This window comes from Myxine glutinosa, chromosome 1 (assembly GCF_964187855.1).
Source record: "Myxine glutinosa chromosome 1, kmMyxGlut1.1, whole genome shotgun sequence".
NCBI lineage: Eukaryota > Metazoa > Chordata > Myxini > Myxiniformes > Myxinidae > Myxine > Myxine glutinosa.
Window position 1 is genome coordinate 305,224,624 of NC_136261.1, and position 18,561 is coordinate 305,243,184.

The 18,561-nt window shown below is 47.5% G+C and overlaps 1 protein-coding gene across 4 annotated transcripts in view; it reads left to right on the forward strand.

Moving 5' to 3' along the window:
* Positions 1 to 488: 488 nt before the first annotated feature.
* BRD1 (bromodomain containing 1) overlaps positions 489 to 18,561 on the forward strand; it is a gene marked incomplete at its 3' end in the record, with an annotated part of 74,043 nt that continues 55,970 nt past the window's right edge. For 3 of the 4 annotated variants that reach the window (XM_068135311.2, XM_068135322.2, XM_068135332.2), the window contains 5 exon segments: positions 489 to 2,824; positions 7,656 to 7,812; positions 11,288 to 11,419; positions 12,173 to 12,301; positions 12,403 to 12,715. In XM_068135311.2, the coding sequence (XP_067991412.2) occupies positions 1,248 to 2,824; positions 7,656 to 7,812; positions 11,288 to 11,419; positions 12,173 to 12,301; positions 12,403 to 12,715 (2,308 nt within the window). In that variant the 5' untranslated portion in view covers positions 489 to 1,247. 4 annotated transcript variants of the gene reach the window in all.

Here is an 18,561-nt window from a genome sequence, read left to right on the forward strand (position 1 = left end):
AGCCCTTGAATTCCACTAACCCAACTCCCCATAAACCCCAATCACCTCCCCATACATTAACCTATTCCCCCCCCACCCATAATCCCTCCCCCCCTCCAACAAATGAACCCCACCCGCCACCTCCATGTCATGCCCTTCACCTGTTGGAGCAGTTTCGTTAAAGTAAGTCGCTGTTGTCCTGCATCAAACTATTTAGATTAAGAATGATGTTTCATGAATATAATTATTATTATACACTTTCCTTTGTTGAAACCGATTTTGGTGAGGAAATAAAACATGTTACACATCCTTTGTATTCCATGGCCACTACCTTTGTTTCAGTGCGTGTACCCGAATGAGTTTCACACGAGACGTGTCGCGTTATCTGGAATACGTGAATTACACCCCGCTGCAGATAACGCGAAGTAATCTGCGTGAGGAGACGCCGGCCTACGACTTGTACGTGAAGAAGATTCCGGCAATGACCTCGCCTTGGCCCCGCCCCTGCACTCCACTCTTCTGCCACGGGGTTTCCGAATGCGGCGAGCAGGGCCGATGCAATGGCGGCCGCGGGTAAAGGTAGTTGATGGCATCAGCTCGTCGATTTAAGTTTGAGTTGAAGAATATCCGCCGCAGTTTACTTCAGAGGGGCGTTAACGAAAGCCTGCGGTCTGTAGCAGCGTACCGTGAGGCCCTTCTCTCGGCCGGGATTACGACGCGTGTGACCTGACTCACGGACAGCGCCAACGGTTTTCCTGCTTTTTATCCGTCCCTTTCCCATTTTCTGCTGCTCCCTTTGTTTCTCTCCGTACGTGTCCGTGGAGGCCACGAAGAGCGGCTTCGTCCGAGTGCGGGACGGTGACGCGCCGTTCTCGCCGCTCCCTTTCACCGAACGCCATTTTGCCGAGCCGACGTTGGAGTGACACGGAGAAGAGGGAGTGAGTGAAACAAAAGGGCAAAAGGGTGGGAATGCTCTCGAGTGTGGAATTACGACGAGAATAAAGCGATTGAGAGGAGGAAGAAGAAGAAGATTGAGGAAGAAGAAGATCGTGAGGACGAAGAAGAAGAGCGATAATACGAGGAGTTTGTTGTGTTCGAGTATTTACTCGAGGCCGAAGTTCCCTTTCGGGTAACTTGGCGCACACCTGGAGCACACGTGACCGCTGTCAACATCCTGGACTCGGACACCACAGGTCATGTAGGGGCTGAAAGGAGGCCGGGCCCGTCAAGGCCTCCTGACGCCCGACGCTCCTTCTCCATCGGCGACCATGGGTCTCGACTTCGACGTGAAGACCTTCTGCGCGAACCTGCGCGCCACCAAGCCGCCCTACGAATGTCCCGTGGAGTCGTGCGGGCGCATCTACAAGAGCTACAGCGGCATCGAGTACCACCTGTCGCACTACGACCACGAGAACCCCGGGAAGCCGACGCCGATGAAGAAGCCGCGCAAGAAAGGTCGCTTCGGCCGAGCGGGCGGGCGGAGATCCCCGTCCCCGGAGTTCAGCCGCTCCCCGGCCCGGGAGACCCTGACGTACGCGCAGGCCCAACGCCTGGTCGACGTGGACATCGACGGCCGCCTGCATCGCATTAACATATTCGACCCCCTGGAAATCGTGTCCGAGGACGACCTCACGGCGCAGGAGCTGAGCGAGTGCAACAGCAACAAGGAGAACGCAGAGCAGCCGGCCGCGGCCGCCGCCGTCACTCCCGCCAAAGCGCAGCTCAAGGTGAAGAACAACAAGAAGAAGGACGGACCGGCGACCGGAAACTGCGGAGCCGCCGCGCCGGGGAAGCTGCCCGAGGCTTCCTTCCGCCTCATCGAGCGTGAGACGCCGGAGGCCCCGCCGCGGCCGGCCTCGTTTTACCGCTACATCGAGAAGTCTTCGGAAGAGTTGGACGAAGAGGTCGAGTACGACATGGACGAGGAGGACTACGCGTGGTTAGACATGATGAACGAGAAGCGACGAGAGTCCGGCCAGACGGCCGTGTCCCAGGAAGCCTTCGAGCTGCTCATGGACAGATTCGAGAAGGAGTCTTATTTCGAAAGTCGCAACAAGGGCGACCCGCACTCGCTCATCGACGAGGACGCCGTGTGCTGCATCTGCAACGACGGCGAGTGCCAGAACAGCAACGTGATCCTCTTCTGCGACATGTGCAACCTGGCCGTGCACCAGGAGTGCTACGGGGTGCCGTACATCCCCGAGGGACAGTGGCTGTGCCGCCGGTGTCTGCAGTCGCCCTCCAGAGCCGTGGACTGCGCCCTGTGTCCCAACAAAGGCGGCGCCTTCAAGCAGACGGACGACGGCCGCTGGGCCCACGTGGTGTGCGCCCTGTGGATCCCGGAAGTGTGCTTCGCCAACACGGTGTTCCTCGAGCCCATAGACAGCGTGGAGCACATCCCCGCCGCGCGCTGGAAGCTCACGTGCTACATCTGCAAGCAGCGCGGCGCCGGCGCGTGCATCCAGTGTCACAAGGCCAACTGCTACACGGCCTTCCACGTGACCTGCGCGCAGCAGGCCGGTCTCTACATGAAGATGGAGCCAGTGAAGGAGAGCTGCGGCGCCGGTCTGGCCATTTCCGTGTGCAAGACCGCGTACTGCGACGTGCACACGCCGCCCGGGTCGGCCCGTCGGCCCGCGACGCAACAGGAGCAGCAGCAGCAGAAGCAGCGTTCGCCGAAAACGTCTGAGCAGGTGCAGGACGAATCGCAAGAGGCCGAGGGTCCCGAGAGATCTCGGAAAGACAAGGCGAAGTCTCGCCAAAAGATGAAGAAGGCGCGCAAACTCTTGGCGGAGAAGAGGGCTGCTGTGCCTGTGGTATCGGTGCCTTGCATTCCACCCGGAAGGTGAGCTACTTCATTGTCTTGTTCACACGCGCTCGTTTCCCATCGGTCTCCGCCTCCCGGTGCTCGTTTCCCATCGGTCTCCGCCTCCCGGTGCTCGTTTACCTTCACTCTCCGCCTCCCGGTCCTCGTTTCCCATCGGTCTCCGCCTCCCGGTCCTCGTTTCCCATCGGTCTCCGCCTCCCGGTGCTCGTTTACCTTCACTCTCCGCCTCCCGGTCCTCGTTTCCCATCGGTCTCCGCCTCCCGGTGCTCGTTTACTTTCACTCTCCGCCTCCCGATGCTCGTTTACCTTCACTCTCCGCCTCCCGGTGCTCGTTTCCAATCGGTCTCTGCCTTCCGGTGCTCGTTTACCTTCACTCTCCATGTCCTAATGCGTGCTCTTCTTCGCTCTGTGTCCTAATGCGTGCTCTTCTTCACTCTCCGCGTCCTAATGCGTGCTCTGCTTCCCTCCGCGTCCTCATGCGTGCTCTTCTTCGCTCTCCGCGTCCTAATGCGTGCTCTTCTTCCCCCTCCGCGTCCTAATGCGTGCTCTTCTTCGCTCCGTGTCCTAATGCGTGCTCTTCTTCGCTCTGTGTCCTAACGCGTGCTCTTCTTCCCTCTCCGCGTCCGAATGCGTGCTCTTCTTCCCTCCGCGTCCTAATGCGTGCTCTCCTTCGCTCTCCGCGTCCTAATGCGTGCTCTTCTTCGCTCTGTGTCCTAATGCGTGCTCGCCTTCGCTCTCCGCGTCCTAATGCGTGCTCTCCTTCCCTCTCCGCGTCCTTATGCGTGCTCTCCTTCCCTCTCCGCGTCCTAATGCGTGCTCTCCTTCCCTCTCCGCGTCCTAATGCGTGCTCTCCTTCCCTCTCCGCGTCCTAATGCGTGCTCTTCTTCCCTCTCCGCGTCCTAATGCGTGCTCTTCTTCCCTCTCCGCGTCCTAATGCGTGCTCTTCTTCCCTCTCCGCGTCCTAATGCGTGCTCTTCTTCGCTCTGAGTCCTAATGCGTGCTCTTCTTCCCTCTTCGCGTCCTAATGCGTGCTCTTCTTCCCTCTCCGCATCCAAATGCGTGCTCTCCTTCGCTCTCCGCGTCCTAATGCGTGCTCTTCTTCGCTCTGTGTCCTAGTGCGTGCTCTTCTTCGCTCCTAATGTAGATGTCCTAATGTAGATGCATCCACTCTTCTTCGCGCTCCGTGTCCTAATGCGTGCTCTTCTTCGCTCTCCGCGTCCTAATGCGTGCTCTTCTTCGCTCTGTGTCCTAATGCGTGCTCTTTTTCGCTCTCCGCGTCCTAATGCGTGCTCTTCTTCGCTCCGCGTCCTAATGCGTGCTCTTCTTCGCTCTGTGTCCTAATGCGTGCTCTTTTTCGCGCTCCGTGGCCTCATGCGTGCTCTTCTTCGCTCTGTGTCCTAATGCGTGCTCTTTTTCGCTCTCCGTGGCCTCATGCGTGCTCTTCTTCGCTCTCCGTGTCCTCATGTGTGCTCTTTTTCGCTCTCCGTATCCTCATGCGTGCTCTTCTTCGCTCTCCGTGTCCTCATGCGTGCTCTTTTTCGCTCTCCGTGTCCTCATGCGTGCTCTTCTTCACTCTCCGTGTCCTCATGTGTGCTCTTTTTCGCTCTCCGTATCCTCATGCGTGCTCTTTTTCGCTCTCCGTGTCCTCATGCGTGCTCTTCTTCGCTCTCCGTGTCCTCATGCGTGCTCTTCTTCGCTCTCCGTGTCCTCATGTGTGCTCTTTTTCGCTCTCCGTGTCCGCATGTGTGCTTTTCTTCGCCCTCCGTGTCCGCATGTGTGCTCTTTTTCGCTCTCCGTGTCCTCATGCGTGCTCTTCTTCGCTCTCCTTGTCCATGTGTGCTCTTTTTCGCTCTCCGTATCCTCATGCGTGCTTTTCTTCGCCCTCCGTATCCTCATGCGTGCTTTTCTTCGCCCTCCGTGTCCGCATGCGTGCTCTTTTTCGCTCTCCGTGTCCTCATGCGTGCTCTTCTTCGCTCTCCGTGTCCTCATGCGTGCTCTTCTTCGCTCTCCGTGTCCTCATGCGTGCTCTTCTTCGCTCTCCGTGTCCTCATGTGTGCTCTTTTTCGCTCTCCGTATCCTCATGCGTGCTTTTCTTCGCCCTCCGTGTCCGCATGTGTGCTCTTTTTCGCTCTCCGTGTCCTCATGCGTGCTCTTCTTCGCTCTCCGTGTCCATGTGTGCTCTTTTTCGCTCCGTATCCTCATGCGCGCTTTTCTTCGCCCTCCGTGTCCTCATGCATGCTCTTCTTCGCTCTCCATGTCCTGATGTGTGCTCCGCCTCCCATTGCATGTTTACCTTCGGTCTCCGCCTCCCATTGCATGTTTACCTTCGGTCTCCGCCTCCCAGTGCTTGTTTATTACCTTCAGTCTCCGCCTCCCAGTGCTTGTTTATTACCTTCAGTCTCCGCCTCCCAGTGCTTGTTTATTACCTTCGGTCTCCACCTCCCAGTGCTTGTTTATTACCTTCGGTCTCCGCCTCCCAGTGCTTGTTTACCTTCGGTCTCCGCCTCCCATTGCTTGTTTATTACCTTCAGTCTCTGCCTCCCAGTGCTTGTTTACCTTCGGTCTCCGCCTCCCAGTGCTTGTTTATTACCTTCAGTCTCCGCCTCCCAGTGCTTGTTTACCTTCCGTCTCCACCTCCCAGTGCTTGTTTACCTTCGGTCTCCACCTCCCAGTGCTTGTTTATTACCTTCGGTCTCCGCCTCCCAGTGCTTGTTTACCTTCGGTCTCCGCCTCCCAGTGCTTGTTTATTACCTTCAGTCTCCGCCTCCCAGTGCTTGTTTATTACCTTCGGTCTCCACCTCCCAGTGCTTGTTTATTACCTTCGGTCTCCGCCTCCCAGTGCTTGTTTATTACCTTCGGTCTCCGCCTCCCAGTGCTTGTTTACCTTCGGTCTCCGCCTCCCATTGCTTGTTTATTACCTTCAGTCTCTGCCTCCCAGTGCTTGTTTACCTTCGGTCTCCACCTCCCAGTGCTTGTTTACCTTCGGTCTCCGCCTCCCAGTGCTTGTTTATTACCTTCAGTCTCCGCCTCCCAGTGCTTGTTTACCTTCCGTCTCCACCTCCCAGTGCTTGTTTACCTTCGGTCTCCACCTCCCAGTGCTTGTTTATTACCTTCGGTCTCCGCCTCCCAGTGCTTGTTTACCTTCGGTCTCCGCCTCCCAGTGCTTGTTTATTACCTTCAGTCTCCGCCTCCCAGTGCTTGTTTACCTTCGGTCTCCGCCTCCCAGTGCTTGTTTATTACCTTCAGTCTCCGCCTCCCTGTGCTTGTTTACCTTCGGTCTCCACCTCCCAGTGCTTGTTTATTACCTTCAGTCTCCGCCTCCCAGTGCTTGTTTACCTTCGGTCTCCGCCTCCCAGTGCTTGTTTACCTTCGGTCTCCGCCTCCCAGTGCTTGTTTATTACCTTCAGTCTCCGCCTCCCTGTGCTTGCTTGCATGCACACTCCTGTTTCACGCCTGTGTTTTCCTTTTACACGTGTGCTGTTTTTTTTCCTTCCTTTTTCCAGGTGGTTTTACTTGTGTACATCTATGTACACATTGCCTTCGCTCTGCCAGGGGGGGACGTGTTCTCAGAAAAAACGTTAAATATATTCACTTAACGGGAAAAGGATGTGGGGTGATGTTACATCTAGACCCCTCCTGAACACTACCTAATGTCACGGAAGCCATCGGTTTTTATCCTAATGTGCATTAAAAGTCACACAAGTTATTTACATATTATTTAATCATGTGTTCGTATCAATCTCACTTTACAAAGACCATCGATCTCACGTTTACATATCAATCTCACTTTGCATGTTTACAAAGAGGGTGGTGGCGAGACGTCTTGGTCAGACTCCACAATCCAAGTGGACAAGTGGCATGGCTAGAGGGAACGCTTGACAATCCCCCGAGCAGTGGCGTGACTGAGCCGCAAGTGTCGGTCAAATGACCCACTCCCCCAAGTCGCTCCCCGAGTGGTGCGCAGATTTGAATTTTGGGCGCATGCCGTCTGGATCCCAAGCAACATCGAACAATCCCCCGTGTAGAGCGAAATGTTGGATTACTTTTAATGCATCTGCACGTTTCCCAGCTTCTTCCCCACCATACACGGTATCTGTCCTGACGACTACCACTAACTATGAGGTACTCTTGCAGTTTCTTCCCCCCATACTGTCTCACTTTGGAACTTTCACCTGAATCCAGCTTCCCCCTCAATCTTGACCCTACCTCGGTTCAAGGAGAATGTAGATGGATTTATTTCCCTCTCCCTGCCCCTTTCAAAACATGAGGCCTTCCTGAAGAACAGTATGCTGTATGACGGGGAGCAAAGAAACGTTATCTATTTTAATAAATCAAATGTGTCGAGGTGCTTTTGTACGCCACCTCCATTGGTGTTCAAATGTGCAAAGGCCCATATTGCCCATCAACCTTCCTGGCGTGCTCGAGGATGGAGATGGCACGTGTGAAGAATGCCTCAAAAAGACATGTCGCTCATCGGAGTCCACACGGTGTTAAAGGTGGCCCTGCATTGCAAGCTTGTGTAGCTCCTTGTCCTGAACTCTCTTCGGGGACTTGCATCACAGGTATAATTCAGACTTGAAGGCAAGCACTTTACCACCCGCATGATTGCTCGGTGCTGGCACACGACACGTGGCAGGTGGTGTAAGGTCGATAGCCAATCGTACGCTTATTCCGGCATTGCTGTGATGTGACGTCCGATATGTGGCGCAAACATTTCGTTCCTTAACGGCCTTGTTTTCTTTTTATTACCTTCTCAGCCACTTGTGTGTACATACCATTTACCTTGCATTAAAACATTGGGAGTCAAAACATTGCGGCGTCGAACTAATCGATTATATTGACACTGCAGGTTGAAGAAGATAATCAACCACGTGACTCTGCTGAAGAAGAAGGAGTTTATTCAGAGGCTACAGAGTTATTGGACATTAAAGAGGCAGTCTCGGAATGGAGTGCCACTTTTGCGGAGGTTGCAGTCCCACTTGCAGTCACAGCGGGGTGCCAAACAGGTAATTGGTCATAGTGATTGGTGTTTTCAGTTTCTGTAACTACAAAGAACTACTACTCATTGGAGGAGGAGGGAGAGGGGTGTGTGAGGGAGCAGTAGGAGACAAAAGAATGAAGGAAACTGTTGAAGTATGGATAGTGTAGAAGAGGGTAAAATTGTAAGACAAGTGTCGGTCAAATGTCTTCCTCCAAATGAGCCACATGGTGGTGGGTTTTTTTTTTTTTTTTTACCTCCACCATTGAAGGTGGAAGAAGTTTATGTTTTCAACTTTTTCTGTCTGTCTGTGAACAGGATCTCAAACGGTTGTGCATGGACTTTGACGAAATTTAGTGGAAATGTTGGGTTTGTGACGAGGACTAAATGATTAGATTATTGTGAAGGTCCAGATACTAAATTTGAAGTAATTCATCAACATTGAGTGATGAGGCTAAAAATGATATTAGCACGAAATCCCGAAAAGTTATGGATGGATTCGGACGAAACTCGGTGGACAGGTTGTGTGTGTGTGACGAGAAAGAATCTATTCGATTTTGGTGAAGATCTGATTGTGGATTCGGATATGAGAATTATTTAATTTTTTAAGTGATTCTTCACCATTGAGTGATGGGGCTAAAAATCGATACATAGCAGGATATCTCAAAAAGTTACCGATGGATTTGGACGAAACTTGTTGGACAGGTTGGGTGTGGCAAGGAAGAATTGGTTCAATTGTGGTGAGGATCCGGATACGCGAATTTTTTTAAAGTGATTCTTCACAATTGAAAGATTGGGCCAAAAACTATATTTAACAAGTACAGATACATTCAAAGTACACCGCCCCCATGCCAAATAATTAAATATCCTACAGCGCGGCATTGCCGGGGCACCTCCGGCGCCCGGCAATACCGCAGTGCAGCTCATTGAGGCTGCATTGGGAGGGAGAGGTGTATGCTAATTGATTGATTAATCGTATAATTAAAATCAATAAAAGATGATCACAAAATATTTTCATAATCAATTGGCTAATAGCATAACTAAACCACTAGTGCTTCATCCGAAGATGTATCTTTTAGAAATTTAATTAAATGTCATTAATAAAAAATTAAATAATTAATTGATTAATCGATTAAATGATTAATCAATAAATCAAAAATATCCTTGATAGCCACATCACTTGGCTTGGCTTGTCATGGCTTGCCATGACTTGTTTGGCTTGGCATGGCTTGTTTGGCTTGTCATGTCCAAATATTAGCTTCCCAGCTCAAAAGGTGCCTGAGATATTGGCCAAATGAGAAAGAAAATAAATAAATGATTAATAATGAAAATAAATAAATAATAATCATTAAAAAATTAAATTTTTAATCAATTCGGTCACAGAACACATAAACCACCACCATTTCATCAGAATCTGTAACTGAAATTTTTTATTTTTTTTTAGTAATTAATCGGATAATTAAATAATGAATCGATTCATTGATTCATTGATTAATCAACAAATCAAAAATATCCTTGATAGCCACATCACTTGGTCACTCGTGTCCAAATATTAGCTTCCAAGCTCAAAAGGTGCCTGAGATATTGGCCAAATGAGAGAAAATCAATAAATGATTAATAATGAAAATAAATAAATAATAATCATTAAAAAATTAAATCATTAATCAATTCGGTCAAAGAACACATTAACCACCACCATTTCATCAGAATCTGTAACTTTAAAAAAAAAAATTTTCGTCATTAATCGAATAATTAAATAATTAATCACTTAATTGATTAATTGATTAATTAATAAATCAAAAATAGCCTTTGCAGCCAAATCACCTGGTCATTGGCATGTCCAAATATCAGTTTCCTAACTCAAAAGGTGCCTGAGTTAATGGTCAGAAGAGAAAGGAAATTTGATTAATTAAATAAGTACTTAATTAATCGCTAATAATTAAATAACTCCTCAATTAATTGATTAATCAAAAAACAAAAAATAACGTTTTTGACAAAGGACTTGCTCACTATTGTGCCGAAATTTCAGCTTCCTAGCTCAAAGGATGGCTGAGATATCGCCCGGACAAACAAACAAACAACCAAGAAAACAAACAAGAAAACAAGAAAACAAACAACCAGAGTGAAAACTGAGTACTCCCTTTCAGCGTGCGTCACTGCCGAGCCCCCTTCGGTGCCCGGCAATGACGTTTTGCAATGCCTGGAGATGGCATAGGAAAGGAGCGGTGTCCAATAAGCATGATATCTCAAAGGGTTATGGATGACTTATGATAACTTGGTGGATGGGTTGGTTCGGTGACGAGAACAAGCCGATTAGATTTTGGTTCAGATCCAGCTTATCAGTGGGATACAAAATGTAAACTGTTCAGTCTGGTGGAGGTATGCTCTCTACCGAATGCCATTCTAGTTACTCTTGCCAGAGGAGAGGGTATTGCATTTGTTTCCGTTTGTTTGTCCGCACAGAATAAATATGATGATGTCTGCAACTGTTGGTGCGATTGACAGGAAATTTTCACCATAGGTGCACCTCCTCCTGTATAATTTATTTTAATGATAATTATGACGTCATAGGTCACGTGGTATGGGCGCCATCGTGGAAAAACCGATAAACTTTGCACCTCCATATCTCCGAAAGCACTACGTAGAAAAAATTGAGACATGGCTCATTGTAACGAACTATCCATGGGGAAAACATATGTTAATGATGATGTCATAGGTGCCTCCATTGTGACGTCATAATTGGACAAGTACAAAACTTCATCCGATCAAGATGAACTTTCTTGAGCGCCTTCTAGGGATAAATTGGTGGAGAGGAAAAATGATGACGTCAGCGGTCACATGGTTCGGCCGCCATATTAATTTTAACACAAAAGCCTTAAAAAAACACGAAACACACGTCCTGGCGAGGGTCTACAATCTCTGATTGCTCTTTTGTGTTTTTATTTGTTTTATGCCTCCAAAGCCTGAGGCATTGTGTTTTTAGGTTGTCTATCCATCCTTCTGTGATCAATTTTTGTCACCACGATAACTTCTGAACCACTGGAGGGATTTTTTTAACCAAACATGGTACAAATGTGTATTATGATGCAAATAATAACTGATTTGAGTTTTAGTTTAAAGGGTCAAAGGTCATGTGATCTTCAGCTGAAAGTAGCAAATGTTAGTTACCTTGATAACTTGTGAACCACGAAAGGGATTTTGACCAAACTTGGCAAACTATGGACTGTGATGTGAAGATGAACTGATTAAATTTGGGTTCAAAAGGTCGAAGGTGGTCAAGTGCTTTTTAATTGAAAATGTTTATCACTGCAATAACTTATGAACCACTCAACATATTTTAACTATACTTGACACACTTGTGGACTGTAATACCAAGATGAACTGGTTCAATTGTAGATTGAACAAGTCAAAGTTTAAACCTCGATATGTGTAAGACTTTGATATTTCATTAGTGGTGGATACAAAAGAGGCATTTGTAAAAGTGTTATGCTGAAAACTTGCAGAGGGGAAATGATGAGAAGACGAGCGCGATGAAAGAGCAATTGAAGTCCTTCCAGAGGCTCCGGCAGGACTTGGAGCGGGCTCGCCTGCTCATAGAACTCATCCGCAAGCGTGAGAAGTTGAAGCGGGAGCAGGTGAGGGCCCTTTCATGAAAGGCTGTGATATTTGCTTCCATTTTGCTGCGGTGTCACCGGGCTTTAACTTTACATTTGCAGCCGCTCCTTGTACATGATTGTGTTCATTGTCGGACCGCGTATAAAACTCAATCCAGGGTGGTATGACCATTTCGGACACAAATCCAGGTGGTTTGCAATGTCTTTCAAGGAAATCGGGGTCAATTTATTCCCTGACAAAGATCGTGGCAAGCTGCAACAGGAAGTATCGATGCAACCATTTTGCAGCTGCTGATCCTGTGTTTGCTCTAGTACACAATTTGGATATTTGTGCTTGCCATTTAGCATTCTGTGTTTTTTGCTCTGGTTTGTGTCAGATAAAATGTCTTGACTGCAATTTGCTGTCGAGGGTACCTTCTGTCATCTCTTGTTTGGCAATTTGTGTAAAGTTGCATGAAAATGCAGAACATTGTTCACTTTTGAGGAGCAATGTCCACGTTTGCAAGCAATAATACCTCGGCAGCACACTTACTATCTCTGTCGAATTGCAATTGAACTTTATCACAGAAACCGCCTTGCATTGTTGCCTTGGATATCCATGCCATTCCATTCTCGTGATGCACCACTCGTGCGTATGCCACACATGTCGTGCCTGATCAATGCACATTGTCTTGTTGCTTTCGATCGGGTGATTATGTGACAGCCTTTCAGCTCGTTCGATCCTTGGCGATCGCGTCAATTACTCAAAATATGACCCGAACTGTATCCCTGCAGATCAAGATATATCAGGCGGCACTGGAGCTTCAACTCTCCCCCTTCTCGGTATTGCTTCGTCGCACGCTTGAGCAGCTGCAAGAACGCGATCCAAACAGCATCTTCTCAGAGCCCGTCTCCCTGGAGGAGGTGAAGCGATCTCGAGGGCCGTTTCACGAGTCTTGAAGGTAGTAGCGAGCTAAAAAGGGGTTGTTTTTTATTTCTGTGTTAACATGCATGTTTCCACACAGGTACCGGACTATATGGAGTATATAAAGAAGCCCATGGACTTTTCAGCAATGCAGCAGAGGCTGGACTCGCACGGCTACTCCTCGTTGGACGATTTTGAGGCAGACTTTCACCTTATCGTGTCCAACTGCCTGCAGTACAATTCGCGAGACACTATATTTTACCGAGCGGCACTGAGGCTGCGGGACCAAGGCGGAGTGGTGCTCCGGCAAGCACGGCGGCAGGCAGACCGCATCGGCTTTGAATGTAATACGGGCATGCATTTGCCCGAAGTACCGCAACAAGACAACACACCTTCGCTCACCTGGGAGGAAGGTGAGTAATATAATTGTGATGCCATACTATTGTAATTGTTGTTTTTGTTTTGTTTTTTCTGCTTTTATTATCATTATTAGTATATCATTAGTTATTGTTATTGGCATCACCCTTTCCAAAGGGATGGGAGAGACTTGTAATCTGTCAGTGTGTGTCCGCTCACAGTTCCACTTTAATGTTCACCGTTCGCTAGACTCGGTGCTATTATTGTTCTCCGGTGACCAATGATGGGAGATAAGCCTGTATCATAACGGCTTGAAAGCTGCGAAAGCATGAATTCTAATTTGCCCGTAATTTATGGTCTCGTACCCATACATCAACAAGTCGCACAGCCACGGACGTAGCTTTTGGTGAGAGCATCGAAGATGTGCCCTTTGCGATGAGATCAGATGCATTACATTGTGGATCACCCAATGAAAATGTCTGTTTCAAAATGCCAATGGTCGTAGTTGGTAAATGTCTGTGTAGGATAATTTATCCTGCGTTGTACATTTGTACATTTCCCTTTTTGGTGTTCTTGTTGCCTTGTTTAACTTCAGGCATCTTCATACCAAATCACTGTGGGGAATAAAACTTTTGAAATTAATTGACATCTTTGTGACTAGAGCATGTAAGCTTTTTGTGTGATTGCCGAGCAGCATGTTGTGTTGGAAGAACGAATTGCTTGTTTTTATAATCTCGCCCAGAATGTTTTCAGTCGAACAATGAATTGAATGACAATTTGATGCAAGTTTTACGAACTTGCAGGTAAATCTGAGTTCTCCATATCTTAAAGCCCATCTCTGTGGAGGAGGTGAAGCAATGTCGATGTCCGTTAGGAGTCTTAACTAGAAGGTTCTGATCCGACGTACCGTAATGCACTGGGCAGTTTGCCATCACTCTCTCCCAGCAGTAGTTGGGACAGGAATTTGTAATTTGTCATGGTGAGAGTGATAACTCGCACACTTTTCATAAAGGATACCGTGGGATCTACAACATCCACCAATTAATTTCGTCAGATGGGACGTCCAGTTTAACGTCCATCCTAGGGACGACACATATATCGATGACTCGCCCTGCCTGTGAAACACATGGATGACAGTTTATAGCTGGGTCGGGATTCAAACCCAGGCTGGACACCTCAGAGGTGAGTGCACAATGTACATACAGTGCATTCAGAAAGTATTCAGACCCCTTCACTTTTTTTCACATTTTGTTATGTTGCAGCCTTATGCTGAAATCGTTTATATTCATTTTTTCCCTCATCAATTTACACTAAATACTCCATAATGACAAAGAGAAAACAGGATTTCAGAAAGTTTTGCAAATTTATTAAAAATAAAAAACTGAAATATCACATTTACATAAGTATTCAGACCCTTCACTATGACACTTGAAATTTAGCTCAGGTGCCTCCCATTTCTCTTGATCATCTTTGAGATGTTTCCACACCTTGATTGGAGTCCACCTGTGGTAAATTCAATTGATTGGACATGATTTGGAAAGGCACACACCTGTCTGTATAAGGTCTCACAGCTGACAATGCATATCAGAGCAAAAACCAAGGCATGAGGTCGAAGGAACTGCCTGCAGAGCTCAGAGACAGGATTGTGTCGAGGCACAGATTTGGGGAAGCCTTCAAAAAACATTCTGCTGCATTGAAGGTTCCCAAGAGCACAATGGCCTCCATAATTCTTAAATGGAAGAAGTTTGGAACAACCAGGTCTCTTCCGAGAGCTGGCCGCCCGGCCAAACTGAGCAATCGGGGGAGAAGGGCCTTGGTAAGAGAGGTGACCAAGAACCCGATGGTCACTCCGGCTGAGCTCCAGAGATCCTGCGCAGAGATGGGAGAAACTTCCAGAAGGACAACCATCACTGCAACACTCCACCGATCTGGGCTTCATGGCAGAGTGGCCAGACGGAAGCCTCTCCTCAGTGAAAGACATGAAAGCCCACAGAATCTTGTTTCTCACAGTCTGAGAGTCCTTTAGGTGCTTTTTTGCGAACTCCAAGCGGAAAATAGAAAGCGATAAAATTTATTAAGCGATAGAAAAATTAGGAAGGGATAAACGCAATGAAGAGTAGAAGAGCGGGAGGGCCGACGGGAGTTGTGGGAGATATGTTGAAGGCAGCGGGAAATTGCGGTGTGAAGAGAATGACAGAGATCTGCAATCTGGTGGTGAAAGAAGGCCGCATTCCAGTGGATTTGGAACTGAGTACCCTCGTCCTTCTATACAAGGGGAAAGGTGACCCTCTGGACTGTGGCTCGTATCGAGCGACAAAGTTATTGGAGCATGGAATGAAGGTATTGGAAAGGGTGTTGGAGAGGAGGATAAGGAAGAAAGTGAAGATTGACGAAATGCAGTTTGGATTTATGCCAGGAAGAGGACCGACAGACACGCTTTTTATTGTGAGGCAGTTGCAGGAGAAGTACATGGAGAAGAGGAAGAAGTTTTTTCTTAGGTTTGTTGATCTGGAGAAAGCATTTGATAGGGTTCCACGTGAAGTAGTGACATGGGCATTGAGGAAGTTAGGAGTGGAGGAATGGTTGATCAGAGTAGTGCTGGCAATGTACAAAAGAGCACGCACAGCTGTAAGGACGAAGGACGGGAACAGTGGTGAGTTTGAGGTGAAGGTGGGAGTGCATCAGGGGTCGGTACTAAGTCCACTACTATTTGTAGCTGTGATGGAGTTGCTGGCTCGGAATGTAAAGGAGGGTTTACCATGGGAGTTGTTGTGTGCAGATGATCTGGTGTTGATTGCAGAAAGTATGGATGGACTGAAGGAGAAGATGAACAAGTGGAAGGAATGTATGTAGACAAAAGGTCTGAAAGTGAATATCGGAAAAACGAAGGTGATTGCAAGTGGTAAAGCATGTGGAGATGTGGAAAGAACTGGGAAGTGGCCATGTGCTGTGTGCAGGAAGGGTGTCGGAGTGAATTCGATTCAATGTACAATATGCGCTGAATGGGTTCATCAAAAATGTCGTGGTTTGAGAGGGTCATTAACCAGTGTGGCAGCTACATTCAAGTGTAAGGTGTGCACAGGGGGAGCTGCAGATGGAGGAAATGTTGAGTTGGATCTTGGAGACGGCGTGAAGCTGGAAGGTGTGAAAACATTTTGTTACCTAGGAGACGTGCTGAATGGAGAAGGTGGATCAGACTCGGCAACAGTTGCTCGAGTGAGATGTGCATGGAAGAAGTTTCGGGAACTGAGTGGCATGCTGATGAGGAGGGGAGTGTCGTTGAAGCTGAAGGGAAAGGTGTATGTTGCATGTGTGAGAAGTGTTATGATTTATGGGAGTGAGACATGGGTAATGAATGTAGAGCAGCAACGAAGGCTGGAAAGGGTGGAAATGTGAATGGTTCGTTGGATGTGTGGAGTATCGTTGAGAGAGAGAGGAAGACAAATGATGAATTGCAAAAGATGATTGGAATCGAGCCTGTGATGGATGCTGTGAAGAGAAACAGTTTGAGATGGTTTGGTCATGTGTTGAGGAAGGATGAAGATTGAGAAGAGTGATGGAAATGAATGTGAAGGGAAGTAGAGGACGGGGAAGACCGACAAATACTTGGCTAAAGATGGTCGAAGAAGAAATGTGGGCAACTGGGTTAACAAGGGGAGATGCAGAAAATAGGGCAAAATGGAGAAGATTGTCATGGGGACCGCAAGGATAACCCCTGCTCTTGCAGGGAAAATGGCCTTAAAATGCCTGTTGTTGTATCCATTCTGTGATGGACCATTTTGTGTTTGTGTGCCTCCTTCCCTATGCCCACAGATCTACTTTCATGTAGATTGATCATTTTTCGATTGTGGCAATTATTATACCCCAGCGAGTCTCTGCATTGCTGAATTTGCTCATCTATTTAAATTACATGTTTATTTCCCTGATTAAGTGTAACTGGAAATGGTGAAGCACAATGACGTGGATAAATGGTTTCTGGAGATACTTGAACTGATTTATTAACGTACCCTGATCGTTGTTCAAGACAAATTCTCCCCCAAGAACATTTCCGACTCTTTGACAAGGAAAATATTTTGAATCGTTCAATTTTAGTCCTTGATTCTTGATTGGATTGACTCTCAGTCCTCAACTGAACTTCTGAGTTTCCTCCAGGTTTGACTATTAGAGCCTTCAGACCACTACGATTGACGTCCATCATTGTCTTTTCATTTTGCTTTTATTTTTTAAGATTGTGGCCAACTGTGGCATGTGCCCAGAAAGCACTTTCGCCTTCCTTGGTTGCAGCCTATTTGGCCTAGAAAGATTTTTGTCAATCGGGTGTTTGATGTGCACCACAACGGCAGATGTGCTGTTATAACCACGGGTTTGCCTTTCCTTGTGAACCATGAATACCATGTATTCCACTCACATCAGTGCTCAGACCTTCGGCAAATTTCAAGAACTCCTCCTTCCTGCCTGGGGTTTGTAATTTTGAAATGTTCATAGATTCGGCTGCGCACATTTGCTGAGATGAAGTGCTTTTATTGTATTTTTTTTTTTTTTTTTTGTTAAAGTCCTTTACCCGGAGAGGACTGTAGGTTTGCTCTCCGCACATCTGTCCCACCTATGGTTTTCTTCAATCTTTTACATACCCTTTGGCATATTCAACTGAAACTTGGTAAGTGGCTTTATGATGATAATTTACAGAAAAATTGAGTTTTTTGTTGCGAGCCAACTCTTCTGATTTTGAACATTGTTTTTCTTTGATCCAATATGGCTGCCAGACCTCGTGAGCGATGACATCATACATTTATATTCTCTAATATAATTGTTGCATAGATCACGCTCAATACATTTCAAACTGATCAGACTAAGCGTTGTCCCTGTCGAATTATGATATCATAATTATGGCACCAATGACGTCATCGTCGACAACACCAATTTCCCATATGGAGTTCTTTACAATGAGCCATGTTTCAATTTTTTCCATGCAGTGGTTTTGGAGATGTAGAGGTTCAACATTTTTCGGTTTTTCCAAGATAGCACCTGTACCACATGACCGATGACGTCATGATCTTACTATAATTCACCAAATGTCCGTCTGTCTGTTAGAATGTACCGTAAAAACTGCTGAACCGATTGCAAACATATTTTGGGTGGGTAATCCTGGGACCCCTGGGAGTAAAATGGGCTATTTAGTTTTCCCAATTTCAGCTTTGGTCTCCAGCATTCTCAGGTTTGGACTCCCGCATAACATTCGCGTTCGCATAACGTTCATTGTGACGATGTTCTCATTGTGATGATCTTAGTATAATTCACCAAATGTCCGTCTGTCTGTCTGTTCGAAGGTACCGTAAAAACTGCTGAACCGATCTCAGCGATATTTTGGGTGGATAATCCTGGCATCTCCAGGAGTAAAATAGGCTATTTAGTTTTCCCAATTTCAGCTTTAGTCGCCAGCATTCTCAGGTTTGGACTCACGCATAACATTCGCGTTGGCATAACGTTCATTGTGACGATGTTCTCATTATGACGATGTTGTGACGATGTATGTATTCACGGTAGTGTTTGACGTGACGGTGTGAATGTAATTTCGTAATGGTTTTCGTTTCATAATGCTTTAATGAACGTTTATGTTTAATGAACGTTTAATGCCCTTCGATGTCCGGGGCCGCACGCGCGCTACACTGGACGGGCCAGTGTGTACCTTGCCCTTCGCTGTCAGGCTCGGGTAAACCGCTGAGCCCCATCCGTGATGGGGACTGGGGCTTGAGACAGTGTCCCACGAACGAGGAATTCCCAGTAAGTGCGAGTCATCAGCTCGCGTTGATTAAGTCCCTGCCCTTTGTACACACCGCCCGTCGCTACTACCGATCAGACGGTTTGATGAGATCCTCGGATCAGCCCCTGCACGGGCCGTTCT